At 51.9% G+C, this 13,692-nt stretch overlaps 1 protein-coding gene across 1 annotated transcript; it reads left to right on the plus strand.

Annotated features, from left to right (window-relative positions):
• Window positions 1-2,206: 2,206 nt before the first annotated feature.
• Window positions 2,207-12,635, plus strand: LOC120221566 (zinc finger protein 773-like). Its single transcript, XM_039219036.1, has 4 exons — window positions 2,207-2,349; window positions 5,069-5,195; window positions 5,705-5,842; window positions 11,431-12,635. The coding sequence occupies exons 1-4, from the start codon at window positions 2,317-2,319 to the stop codon at window positions 12,525-12,527; spliced, it is 1,395 nt and encodes a 464-aa protein (XP_039074967.1). The 5' UTR covers window positions 2,207-2,316; the 3' UTR covers window positions 12,528-12,635.
• The last annotated feature ends 1,057 nt before the right edge of the window (window positions 12,636-13,692 follow it).

A 13,692-nucleotide genomic window follows, 5' to 3' on the forward strand; every position in this document is an offset into this window, starting at 1 on the left:
TTTACCATTTATGTTTATTTCCCTAAATGATAGTCTAGAGTCACATGCCACATTGTGGCCTGATCTAATAACTGATGCCACGTGAGTCTCTAGCATTTCATGTTCTCAATTCCAGTATTGACTCCAAATTCCTTTCCAGAATCAGCTACTTCCAGAAAGTCACAGGAAGGAGTGAATGCTTCATCATCTTTTGTTCTCATGAGTCATTCCAAAGCAGTGATGGATTTAGTCACTGCTCAGCCCACAGATGAGAGGGACAGGGGAAGACTTGGGGAAATGAAGACTGGCCCCAAAGAAATGGAACCAGCAGTGAAGGAGGTGATGGGAGTCCACATACTAAACTGGTGGCATTTCTTTTACCAGTGCTGCCTGGTGTCAATAATAGTCCAGCATCCTTCCTACCTGCAGAGAGTTTGCTTTGTATGTGGAAATGAATGGGCAATGGGAACACGGAACAGAAAGGGATGAAGGGGAGAAATCTGGGAGTGAGAGGAATGTTGGCTTAAGGGTTTGAAGCCTATTGTCCTACTTGAACACCAACCTTGGACCCTTATAAAGGGAAAGGGCGGGGCGTCTGAGTGGCTCAGTCAGTTGAGCATCGGATTTCAGCTCAGGTCATGATCTCCTGGTTGGTGAGGTTGAGCCCCACATCAGGCTCAACATGTCAGTTTGTCACCACAGAGCCCCCATCCGATGCTCTGCCCTCCTCTCCCTCTTCCCCTCCCCTGCTTTCTCTCTCTCTCAGTAAATATATATATATATATTTTTTAAATGTTTTATTTATTTCTAGGAGAGAGAGAGAGAGACAGCGTGAGCACGGGAGGGTCAGAGAGAGAGGGAGTCACAGACTGAAACAGGCTCCAGGCTCTGAGCTGGCAGTCAGCACAGAACCCGACGCGGGGCTCGAACCCACGAACCGCGAGATCATGACCTAAGCGAAAGTCGGACGCTCAACCGACTAAGCCACCCAGGGGCCCCTCAGTAAATATATTTAAAAAGAAAAAAACATTTTAAAAGGGGGGGAGGAAGGACGCACACAGATAGATGTGTGGGTGAGGGAGGAAGGCGAACACCTGGGATCCCCGACTATCTCCCCACCTATGTTCAGAACTGAGTCATTTCTCCTCACACACCAGGCACTGCTTCTCCATCGCTATCTATGATATTGTGCCTCCCCTTGGCGAGGGAAGTTTGGTAACGTACCACTGGTTCAGTCCAAGGAAACCGCTTTACTGTGGCTCTCAGTCCTTCAAGAGAAGGAACGCCTGTAGTACCAGATGCTCAGGGAAACTGAAATCCAGGACGGCCTACAATTCAGGATAGTCTCTGGAGGAAAGTATGGGACAGTTCTTTTTTTTTTTTTTAATAGTTTATGGTCAAGTTGGTTTCCATATAACACCCAGTGCTCATCCCCACAAGTGCCTTCCTCCATGCCCATCACCCTCCTTCCCCTCCCCCCACCCCCTTCAATCCTCAGTTTGTTCCCAGCATTCAAGAGTCTCTCATGGTTTGCCTCCCTCCCTCTCTCCCCCTATTTCCCCCTTTCTTCTCCCCCACGGTCCTCAGTTAAGTTCCTCCTTATCCTCCTGTACGTGCAAACATATGGTACCTGTCTTTCTCTGCCTGATTTATTTCGCTCAGCATAACACCCTCAAGGTCCATCCATGTTGCTACACATGGCCAGATTTCATTCTTTCTCATTGCCATGAAGTATTCCATTGTATAGATGAACCACATCTTCTTGATCCATTCGTCCGTTGATGGACACTTAGGCTCTTTCCTTGTTTTGGCTATTGTTGAGAGTGCTGCTATGAACATGGGGTCCATGTGCCCCTATGCATCAGCACTCCTGTGCCCCTTGGATAAATTCCTAGCAGTGCTATTGCTGGGTGGGACAGTTTTTGACCCAGATTTCTCTAGCCAGCCATCTCGGCAGCTTGGCCTCTGCCTCCATGGTGGGGCAGTGGGAACTACATTACCCAGAAGGCGCTGCGCCTGTGGCATTCGCGCTCGGCCAATGAAAAGGAGCGTTTTCTCGCGTGGGGAACGAGCTGGGCGGGACTTGTGGCGTGGCCGCAGGGGCGGGCCTTTCGGGGTGTTTGGGGCCCCTCGGTCTAGTCGGAGGCTCCCGGTGGCTGCCGTGGGGCTGGGGCGACGGGAGCGAGGAGCCACGAGAGAAGGCAGGCGTTGTGCTCGCTGAGGCGGGTCGGAGGCCTGCCAGAGGCGTCCAGGGGTGACCCCGATTCCGGATCGGGGCCGGGGGTGGGCGGGGCCGTGCTGGTCCTCCTCTCCCGACTCCCCTCCGCTCAGAGTCCGATGGCGGCGGCAGCGCGGAGGGACCCGGCTCCGGTAAGCGCTGGTCCCCGGGTCCTCCCCGCACACCCCGAAGTCCGAAGGGGTGGCCCATGCTCACGACCCTGCGTCGAGGTCCCCATTTCTGTCAGCCAATGTGATGGGGTGTGGGACGGTCACAAGCAGAGGAGGGTCACAGGCAGAGGGACAGGGCTCGAGCGGAGTCCTAATCCTGGGGTTTGATCGCAGGGAACAGCTCGAGAGGGGACGGGTCGCGAGTGGAAAGGCAGCCCGAGCGGATGGGCCTTGGCCCTGAGCCGTTGGTGGCCACGGAGCGCTGTCCACACAGGAGACACCTCAGCTGTTGCTCAGAGCTTTCAAAGGCGTCTTAGGGAGCACAGATGGGACGGGGTGAGGAGGGTGGAGCAAGTACGTACAGTGGACCGCTAGACGGTTGTGGCGGGGGCTGGACTGGACCGATGGCAGGGGAGGGGGTACACCGATAGGTGTCAGATGGAGTTTTAAAACGGGACAGAAATTTCCTGATGCATCAGAAGTGGCTGTGAGAGAAAGAAGGGAATGAAGGACCATTAGTGTTTTTGTTTGTTTGTTTTAATGTTTCCTGAAACTCTCGGGAAGGATGGGGATGGGGAAGATGGTGCAGGAGCACGCTTCAGAGAGAAGAGTAGGAGCTGGATTTGGGGCAGGGTAACCCCGAGATTACGTGTGGCGTGCAGGTGTCCCGTGGGTAGCTTGCTCACTCCTGTCTCAAGTCCTGTGGAGAGATCCGCGTGAAGCCAAGAGCTGGAAGATACTGTCCTGAACCAGGGCAAGGCCCAGGACACCTATTTGGGAAGAAGAATTGCCAAATTCATATTTAAGACGGGCCGGGAGGTGGGGCTGCTGCCGGAATGGGGGATCTCCTGGTCCGAAGTGGTTCTGGTCGGTGTGTGAGGCAGCGGAGGGTCACAGGGTAAAGACCCAGGACCGGAAGGAGACTGGGATGGTTGCCCCACCAAGCCCAGCAGGGTGTGCCTGCTCAGTTCCCATCTGCGTGGGCTCCGGGATTCTGTGACTCTTTCCCCGCTACTCTCCCCACCCTTCCATCCTAGCCCTGGAAGGTGAGCACCTAAGGTCAGGGACCTGAGTCCAGACCAAGAAACCAGTGGCATGAGGTTTGTAAGACATTACATTCACAGTGATAAACATTGGAAAATGCTGGAGGTGAAGCTGGGCCAGGAATACTCACGCAACTTTAGGTTTTTACTAGGTGTGGTGGAAACAGCAGGAAGCAGAAATTAGACCTGGAGTTGTAGCCAGGAGCTGGGCCGCCATTCTGGAGCGGGGGAGGTGACAGCACGAGATTTAATGAGCTTCCCCTGCTACAGAGCGAGGGCAGCCGTGGGGAGGCGGCGGCCACAGTGGTCAGGTGAGTGTTGGCGGTGGCTGCGGGGCCGGGAGATATGTTGGCATCTGTGTCTGCTTATCAGTAGGTCCAATTAGACTTTCTGACGTGGAGGGTGGGAGAAAGAAGTAGAAGAGTCGGCGGTGACTCCGAGGTGTTTAGTCTTAGCATCTAGAAGCAGGCAAGTAGCACCAGGGCAGAGTCGGTGGTAAGAGTCACTTTCGGCGGAAATATTGGGAGTCAGGTTTGGGCTGCGTTGAATGGGATGCTTCAGAGACCCTCGAGTGGATGTGTCGAGGGGCAGACACACAAGTGTGGAGCTGAGGTTAAGCGGTCAGGTTGGAGACGCCCCCGGTACGGATGGTGTGCAGATCAGATTTGGCAGGAGCATCTTCAGGCCCTGGTGGCAATGCCGTGTGGTAACAAGGGCGGGGGGAGCGTGGGGCCGAGGACCGAGCCTTGCTGGACACCTGGGAAGGGGTGGGAGGCTTCACAAAGACTCATGAGGGAGAGCCGTGTCTGGGGACCAGGTGTAGGAGTGAGGAGGGTCTGGCTGGTGGCCAGTGGCCATGAGGCGGATGTGGAGACGGGGCAGTGAGAGGACACCGCTGCTGACTCATCCAGCTCTGGGCTCCCCAGGCTCTTGCTCTGACCTTTGCTGGGACCAGGAGATTAGCTCAAGGTGACATGGGATCTTGGGGAGAATGGGCAGACCTAGTGTGAGAGGCATGTGGGCTTGGGCTTCAAATAAATGTAAGAGGACGCTGAGGTCGGCGAGGGGACACCTTTGCCACACAGCAGCAGAAGAGAGCCGCGGGTGTCTGAAATCTGTGTGTGGTTCCTGGTGGCTGAGGATGAAGCAAGGATAAGGACCAGGCAGGAAGGCCTTGAAAGCAGGCCTGGGGGGTGCCTTTGGAAGTCTGGGACAGGATGGCATTCTGATTACATACACTGGCATTTGGTGGGGCCAGGGAGATGATGATGTGCAGGGGGAGGAGGTGGCAGTGAGCTGTCGGAATATGCGGGAGGTGTGGCACAGTGATGAACTTGTTGGGTGTGTAAACTGATGGCTCCAGGCCCTTGTGCTGGCGGCTAAAGGGAGCACAGTGGCCCAACATAGCTGTGTTTGGGAAGCACAATCTGGGGGACCCCAAGTGAATTGTCTGGCAGAAGGGTGACGCTCTTCTGGCATTTGCCTACCCACCTGTTGTTGCTGGGACTGAACACTGCCTATCGGGGCAGTGAGGAGCAAGCAGGCATCAGTGGTTTAGTATCTCCTCTGGGGGGTGGGGGGGGGGGGGACACTTGTGGGGATGCCTAGAGTCCTGGGAAAGGATGCTGCACATAAACTCAACTGTCCCATCTTGACAGGGCCGTGTGACCTTTGAGGACGTGGCTGTCTACTTCTCCTGGGAAGAGTGGGGTCTCCTTGATGAAGCCCAGAGACTCCTATACCGCGATGTGATGCTGGAGACCTTTTCACTGATGGCCTCTCTGGGTAAGGTCATCACAAACCCAGTCCGGTGTCCTGGGCTGGGCTCTGCTCTTCCCCTTTACCTCACCGGCTGGTCTGGCCCTTCCAAAGCCAGACCGTGGGCATTTCTTCCTTCCCTGTGTTCTTGAGTAGGTGCTGTGACAGCCTGGGCTGCGTGCACTGGCCCTTCTGTTCCTGAGCCACCTGAATGCTCGCTGCTCCAAAGCCATGTGGGAAAGTGTGGGGATTAGGAGTCTTGCAGTCAGCCTAAGCAGTCATGCCCCATCCGTCTCTCCCTGGCCTGAGGATGCTGTGAAGGTTTCCGGCCGCTCTTTGTGCCCCAGGCTCTGCCCTCTTCTCTGGCCGACGTGTGGGATGTGTCTGTACGGCGATGGAGGCACCGACAGGCCACTGCTTGATTGGGCTGTTCCTGCAAGAGTGTCTTCTAAGATTCTTCCATAATATTTAGTTTTCTTTCCTTGGTCTGTCATGAGCCGGGTCGCTTTGATCTACCTGTCTTATCTCCCCCTTAGGACTCGCATCTTCCAGGATGCATGAAATCACCCAAATGGAGTGGTGGAGAGAGCCCTCTTTGCCTCCCCGTGGAGTTTTGGCCACAGCTGTGCCAAGAGGTACTTGGAGGGAGGAGCTGAACTCCGGTACGAGCTCAGGTCAGACCAGGAATCCTTGTATTGCGCCCTGGTGGTTGGGTGCTGAGCCACAGTCCATGGCTGAGTTTCACCTTTTCTTTCTCAGTTGCGTATTTGGCACGTCAACTCTGATATCTGACCGAGGACCATCCCCCACCTTTCTGTCCTCCCCATCTCACCTGGTCCTCCCCACTGCTCCCTCTGCAGTGCTCCCCAGCAGTGGCCTTATTTTGTATTTTATGAGATGGCGAGTCAGGCACAGAGCACAGGAGACACAGAAGCAGCTCAGGAAAAAGCAAAGTTTATTATGTGCAGCAGGTCCAGAGAGACAGTCACGCCACGCTGGGGGGTGTATATATGTGGGGGGGTGTTCACGTGGGAGGGAGCACCCAGGGAGTGGGCTCAACAAGCAGGGGGAAGCAGAGAGTGAGTGAGGACCCGTGGGTCGGGGGCAGACACAAGAATAGGTGTGAGCGGATGTCATTTGGAACATTCGAATGTCACTAGGTCACAGGCGAGGGCAAGAACGGGGGCTTGTGGCAAGGACCAGCCATATCACTTGGGTCAGTTGGTCACCTGGGTGGGGTGTTCACAGCCTGTTTGTGGGGATGTTGAGGCAGCAGGAAAATGTGGAAGCTTGAAAGGTTAACAGTACAGTCGAGCCTGTGGTGTCCCAACCCTATCGGCTATACTAGGTGGGACGGCCCACACTGGCCACCTGGGGATGGAGCTGTCAATGGTGCCTGGAGCAGCTTGGTCTAGCCACCCAAGGCAAGCCTTGACATAGACAGTGGGGCGGAGTCGTAGGCACACGCTGAGGGCTTGAAACCTAGTCCCCAGCCAGACGCTGCACTCAGTGAGGGAAATCCAGGAGAACAGGTCCTGTACTCTTGGTTTAAGGACAGCTTTTGGAAAGTTTTGGTTACTCTATGAAATATATTTTTTTAACGTTTATTATTTATTTTGAGAGAAAGTACACACAAGCTGGGGAGAGGGGCAGGCAGAGAGAGAGGAGGGAGAGAATCCCAAGCAGGCTCTGTGCTGTCAGCGGGGCTCAAACCCACAAACCATGAGATCAGACCTGAGCCGAAATCAAGAGTCTAAAGCTTAATTGGTTGAGGCGCCCCTGAAAGATTTTTATCTCTTGGCCTAATTGTCAAAGCTTGGCTTATAGCTGTGTCTAGAATTAGTGATTTACATTCAGCAGGAGGCACCCTAAGAAACACGAACACCTCTCCTAGCTGGCAAACAGCTGTAAGCCGGTCTGTTACCGTGACCATTTGGACTTAGAGACTTGTGGGCTTGTTGCATATGGACCAATGTTTAGTGCAGCCTTTCTACGTGATCTTGAGAGGGCCGCCCAAAGGTGCTGGTGGGCAGCCATGCCATAATCCCGCTCAACAAAGGCCGCTGAACTGCGGCCAGCTCTGGCATCTCCCGTGGCTGTGGCCAGGCCTTCTCAGATGGGAATACGTGTTGCCTGTGTTGCCTGTGTTGCCTGAGGCCAATAGCAAAGCGGGGGAGGGGGGGTACCCGGTGGATAAAGAACTGTGGGGATCCCTGGTGTGAGCACCGCACACTGGGGTACAGACTCTGGGGGTCAGCAGGGAAAGTACAGAAAGTGCTGTGCCTGTGAGTTTGGGCCGCAGTAGAATCCAGAGGTGCCATTGCTTAAAGGCTAATGTGCTCGTGAGGTGTTTAGCATGAGGAGAGCAAAAACCCTAACATGAGGCATCGGTCAAGGGTGGCTGGCTCCTGGGCACAAGCGAAAAGCCTGTGAGAGTGACTTGATCATAATGTGCAGCCGTCCTGGGTGAGTGGAGCTGGGGACAAAGGCAGGTGGCATAAGCAAACAAGGTGCTTTGGGGGTACCCTTCTGGGTCCTGACAGATGGCGGGCAGTGACAAGGCTGTCTAACTCACTCAAGGACAACTCAATAAATGTGCATTGGGTTCCTTGAAAGGCAAAGGCAAACATGGGCTGTGACTGGTAACAGGTACTGAATAAAAGATATTGCCCAGATCTACCACAGCAAAATAGTCACTGGGCACCCTCTAGTTCAGTTTTGTTAGGTATTAGAGCCTGGGTGGGGGGAGCTTAAGCTTTGCGGTTTTGATAATCAATAGTTAGTGGCACTGTTGGTAGAAGCCTTGATGACTGGCCAAACAGGATTATTGAAAGAGGAAATTAGAATAATTCCCCCTTCTTTTAGTAGATCTCAAACAACCCTCTGAAGGCCACCTGTTTCAGGTGATATGGTGGTGTGTTTACTGCCTTCACCCACAGGGGTGCCCCCCGGCTCTCACTTGGTGATTCTTACTTGCAGGGCCAGGGACTGTGGGTTGTTTCCAGCTTTGCACACGGCCTGCCTGCCGTGGCATCTCTGCCTATAGCAGGAAAACTCAAGGCGTTAGAGGGCGCTGTGGTGGGAAGAAGTTTAATAAGGATTGTTGCAGTATTGACAGCATGGGCACTTTACTTGTCATGAGTAGTTTTACTGCCATTACCCTGTAGTTTAACAGGGGCACCTCCTTTAAGTCTGAGTTGGGTTGCTTGGAATGATGGTGGCTTGGGCTCCTGTAGTTCATACAGTTAGGGAATGTTTATTTTTAGAGTTCCAGTGAATTACCAGAGTTGTACGTGGGTGATTGTCCTTGGGGGTTTGTGACAAGGTCTGAGGCCCTGCTGAATCCTCACTGAAGAGGTCTTGGCGGTTACCATTTTTGGAGCTGAAGCATCGTTGGGTGGTTCCAGAGGAGTGGTTCCCCAAGCCTACAGACCTGTGGGTAATGATGGGTGAGGCTCTTCTAATCTCCTTTAGCTGTTATATTTTGGGGATGGCTTGCCTAGTACTTCACGGGGTCTCTCGGCTGTCAGCGAATGAGGCGAGGCCAAATGGCCCAGAAGCAGCATCAGCAAATTGGGAAGGACAGAGCAGGCTGAGTGGTGGAGGTGGGGGTACCTGCATCCTAGGAGGCAGAGTGTGGAAAGTCAGACTTTGTGAGTCATGGTGGGTAGAGCCCTATGGCATGTCAAGAAATTGTTCGATGCTGTTTGGCATGAACGTGCTGATAAAAGTCAGCAATTCTGCTCTGAACTGGGAAGGGCGCCTGCAAGAACAACTGGACCCCATGACAATCCTCCGTGGATTGTTCTTGTCTCAACGTTCAGAGTACTGAAGGTGCACTGAATCTTTCCAGTTTTTGCAGAGGAGCATGAGGGTGTCCCTGGTAGTGTGATGGTTTTCTGTTGGCCATCTCCAGGCTGTGGAAATCCAGGTCCACAGAGGCAGGGCTTCTGAATCCTGAGGGTGGGAGAGGTTTCAGATTCCTCAGCTGAGGCTTTGATATAACCTCAAAAAGTTTTGGCTTCTGTCACCCTTGTGCTAATATTTGGGATACCCTGTATTCTCTGTGGGTGACTTCAGCCCCAAAACACCATGTGAGGCCAGAAGATCTTGAAGTAAATGATGCATCTTCAGCTTTTTAAATTTTGTTAAATGTTTATTTTTGAGAGGGAGACAGAGTGTGAGTGGAGATGGGCAGAGAGAGAAGGAGAGACAGAATCTGAAGCAGGCTCCAGGCTGTCAGCACAGAGGTCAACATGGAGCTCGAACCCATGAACCATGAGATCATGACCTGAGCTAAAGTTGGATGTTTAACTGACGGAGCCACCCAGGCGCCCCTTCAGCTCTTTAAAGTGATACCAGCAGCTGCCTCATCCCTGGGGCTCTCTGTGAGCAAGAGCTGCTCTCGCCCATGCTCTTGGTAACCACTGAACTCCTTCCCCACTCTGTCTCTTTGCACAGAGTCTTTAATAGTTTGGATTTCCAGTCTTGTGAAGTTAGGAATTTTAGATTCTAGTTCCTTGTGGTCTCCTGTGTTCTTGACCTGCTGGGTCTGAAAGACCTTGGATGCTTCCTTCCTGTGGCCTCATCTCTGTGGGTGACCTCAGATGGGTTGGAATCCATTGAGGAGAGCTGTGGTGGCCAGATGACCTTTTGGTATTGGTCCTAGACCTTGGGAGTGGAGCTGGCAAGTTGACAGGCAGTGGCACTAAGCAAAACCCAGAAATGTTTCAAAGTTGATTTACCTTTCTTGAGTCACTGGCTCATGTCCTCTGCTTACTGGGAGGTGCTAGAATTAAATGTTCCTGATGAGATCCTGGGCCCTAAGATCTTGAGCCACTTACCTCCAGGGATGGGACCCATGGGAGTGGGAGACAAAGAGCAATAGCAGCAACATGACACAGAGAAGATATGCCAGCAGTACTGACATTCATGGGGGGCCACGGTAGACCCCCATGAAGGGGATGCAGCATCGCTCTTTGGGTCTGAAGAGGAACATCGACTTGAGTGGGAATGTGAGGAACCTCCCCATCCTGGTGCCATGAGTGCACAGGAGTCCTCCCCCAAAGGTTGCCCAGCCCTCCTCTGCCGATAAGACAGCTAGTAGCCCAAGCCTGACATGCGGTGTGTCTTTGCTGGGTGTGGGGAGCCCACCCTTCCGCCCTCACCCTAGGTCCAATGGAGACCTCATAATATGTTTAGCCAACTATACCAGTCTGCCCCTTAATCAGGGAGCACTGGGCACTCTCCCACACCCATCCCACCACCCTGTTGAGTCAGGGCTGGCCAGAAGTGAAGTCTCGAGGTATTTTAGGAGAATGAACTCCACAATTTAGCGTGGAAAGCCTTGGCAGAGCCTGAGAGGTGACAGAGCAGCTCAAAGCAGCACATGGGAACGCTGCATGACACCTGGCCTCCCCAGGTGGTAGAACCCAGCTGGGACAGCAGGTTAGTAAACCAAGCAGTTCTGGACATTTCCTAAATCCTCACCCATGAACAGGACCAGACTGTCCTGTTTGTTACATCAACCATTTTGTATTTCCTTGTGGGGTAGGCGCAGGAATAAATTATGATGCTCCCCTGGGAGGGAGTGCACAGGGAGGGGGGCTCAGCCAGGCAGGGGCATAGAGGGGACCTGGGCACACGTGCTTGAAGTGGGAGGCAGGGTGAGGTGCACAAGAAAAGGAGTGAGGGAATTTCACTGGTGCGTTTGAATGGCACCAGGTCCCAGTCGGGTGGGTAGGAAGAGGGACTTGTGGCAGGGCCCCCCCTTGTCACACTAGTGCATGTGGTCACATAGCTCACAGCTTGTTTGTGGAGATGTAGAGGCAGCGGGAGAATATGGAGTTCTCAAGGTCATGGTATAGGCGTTCACCGACGGAGTCCCAAGGCATGCATGTGTCCTTAATGGTCCTCCAACACCAGCTGTTCAGTTGCATTTAATTTCTTCTGGGCCTGGACACACCTTTTTGTACGTGGTCCTGTGTCCTCAGTGGCCTTGCTGAAGGCCATTTGCAGAGGAATGTGTTGGAGACCCAGCCTGCACCCTGTCATTGCTGCTTGTGAGGCCACCCCCTGCCAGTGTTCGAGCCTGACGGGCCCAGCCCTGCACAGCAGCCCCCCCTCACCCTGAACCCAGGCCCGATTCTGCTAGCAAAACCGTGGACTGATTCCTGGGCATGTCGGACACATCTGTGAGAGTGCTACCCACTCCCCTGCACAGAAGTCCATACATACTTCACCAGCATCTCTTTGCTTTCAGGTGTGCGGCGTAGAGCAGAAGTTGAGGAAGCACCTTCTGAGCAGAGTGTTTATGTAGAAGGAGTGTTCAGAGCAAACCTTCAACAGCAGACGCTGCACTGTGGAGAGAGACCTTTAAGAAGACACGAGGGTGGGGAGGGTGGAAAGGACTTCCCAGCTAGTGCTGGTTTTCTTACCCATCAGGTGACCCACAGCGGAGGGAAGACACACAGGAGTACTGAAGGTGGGGAGGCCTTCCACCCTGGAAAAAGGCATTACAAATGCAGTGAATGTGGGAAAGCCTTTGGCCAGAAATACTTACTTGTTCAGCACCAGAGACTGCACACTGGAGAAAAGCCTTATGAGTGCAGCGAATGCGGGAAATTATTTAGCCATAAATCAAACCTTTTTATACACCAAATAGTTCACACTGGAGAAAGGCCTTACGGGTGTAGGGAGTGTGGAAAATCCTTCAGCCGCAATGCCGACCTCATTCAACATCAGAGAGTCCACACTGGAGAAAAGCCTTTTACATGCAGTGAATGTGGAAAAGCGTTCAGGCATAATTCCACACTTGTTCAGCATCACAGGATCCACACTGGGGTGAGGCCTTATGAGTGCAGCGAATGTGGGAAATTCTTCAGCTTTAACTCAAGCCTCATGAAACACCAGAGAGTTCACACTGGAGAAAGGCCTTATAAGTGCAGTGAATGTGGGAAATTCTATAGCCACAAGTCAAGCCTTATTAATCACTGGAGGGTTCACACTGGAGAAAGGCCTTATGAGTGCAGCGAATGTGGGAAGTTTTTTAGCCAAAGCTCTAGCCTCATGCAACATCGAAAAGTTCACACTGGAGAAAAGCCTTTTAAGTGCAACGAATGTGGAAGATTCTTCAGCGAGAATTCCAGCCTTGTTAAACACCAGAGGGTTCACACAGGAGCAAGACCTTATGAGTGCAGGGAATGTGGGAAATTCTTTCGCCACAGCTCCAGCCTTGTTAAACATCGGAGAATTCACACTGGAGAAATGCCTTATGAGTGCAGTAATTGTGGGAAATCCTTTAGCCAGCGTTTCAACCTCCTTCAACACCAGAAAGTTCACAGTGGAGAAAGGTCTTGAATGCAGCTCATGTGGAAAAGCCTTTTTTTTTTTTTACCAAAGTTCTGCTCTGATTCAGCAGAGAAAGCTTCAGTCCAGATAGGCCTAATGAATACAGTAAATGTGAAGAGTCTTTTGGCTTCAGCCAAAGACTTAACCATGTTGGGCATCAGATCGTTCAGACTGGAGAGAAGCTTTGGGAGTACAGTGCTGTGTAGTCTCATGGGCAACCTGACTTCAAACAGCGGAGCTCTGCCAGTAACCTTTATTAGGGAGCCGCAGTGGAATATCACTCTTCCAGGTATGCTGACACACTGTCTGCTGAGAGGATCGGCCTCTTCCGGGGAGCTCCAGGAAGAGTCCTGTGTTCCTGCATGTAGCCATTTGGAGCAGTTTCCACCTTTGTCATTGGAATGGGAAGAGGGAATGGTCTTGGCTCAAATGTGATGGGCTCTTGCTGTTCTTACTGAATATTAGGTGTTCTTGAGGAAATGTTTCCTCATTTGCAGTTTACCTGTAGGGCCATTTCCAGAGACTTTAAGTTGTGTTTTTATAATTTTCCCCAATTTTAATTAGAAGCAGGCCTGCAAAGTTCCTCAAGATGGTATGCAGGAAGTTGATCTATTTAACTTCGTAAGAACTTGCCAAGTTGTGTCCTAGATAGTTAGGCCATTTCATATTTCCTCCTAGAATATATTCAGTTTCCAGAGTCTTCACATCATTGCTGACCTTTGTATGTTAAGACACGGGCCATTCATTCATTTCAGCCACTCTAGTACATGTGTGGTTTTAAGTTGCATCTCCCTAGTGACTCAGTGTTGAGCATTATTCTCTGTGTTTATCTGCCACCCATGTATCTTCCTTAGGGAATTGTCTGTTCATGTTTTGCCTACATTTAGAAAAATTTGTTGGTTTCTTACCATTTTGTGATTTGATATATTCTACATAGATGGAAGTTTCTTATTTGGTATATCTTTACCAGTGTTTTCTCACAGTCTGTGCCTTTGATTTTCATTTCTTAACAGTCTCTTTCTTAGAGCAGAATTTAATTCTCATGAAGTTCAATTTATTTATTTGTTAGTGACTGCACGTTTGGTATTCTATTTTTTTCTCTTATGGAACTGTATCTTTGTTAATAAAAAATCTGAGTATGCTGGAGTCTTATCAGTCCTTATCCAATCACTGA

The sequence above is a fragment of the Hyaena hyaena genome, unplaced genomic scaffold, assembly GCF_003009895.1.
Source record: "Hyaena hyaena isolate Hyena2069 unplaced genomic scaffold, ASM300989v1 scaffold_787, whole genome shotgun sequence".
In the NCBI taxonomy this organism is placed as follows: domain Eukaryota; kingdom Metazoa; phylum Chordata; class Mammalia; order Carnivora; family Hyaenidae; genus Hyaena; species Hyaena hyaena.

Bases quoted from the DNA above. Each gene is read 5' to 3' on its own strand.
- LOC120221566 (XM_039219036.1), top strand. From the start codon at position 2,317: ATGGCGGCGGCAGCGCGGAGGGACCCGGCTCCG. The intron at 5,196-5,704 runs GTAAGGTCATCA...TCTCCCCCTTAG, and splicing joins TTCACTGATGGCCTCTCTGG to GACTCGCATCTTCCAGGATG. The intron at 5,843-11,430 runs GTCAGACCAGGA...CTTTGCTTTCAG, and splicing joins GAACTCCGGTACGAGCTCAG to GTGTGCGGCGTAGAGCAGAA.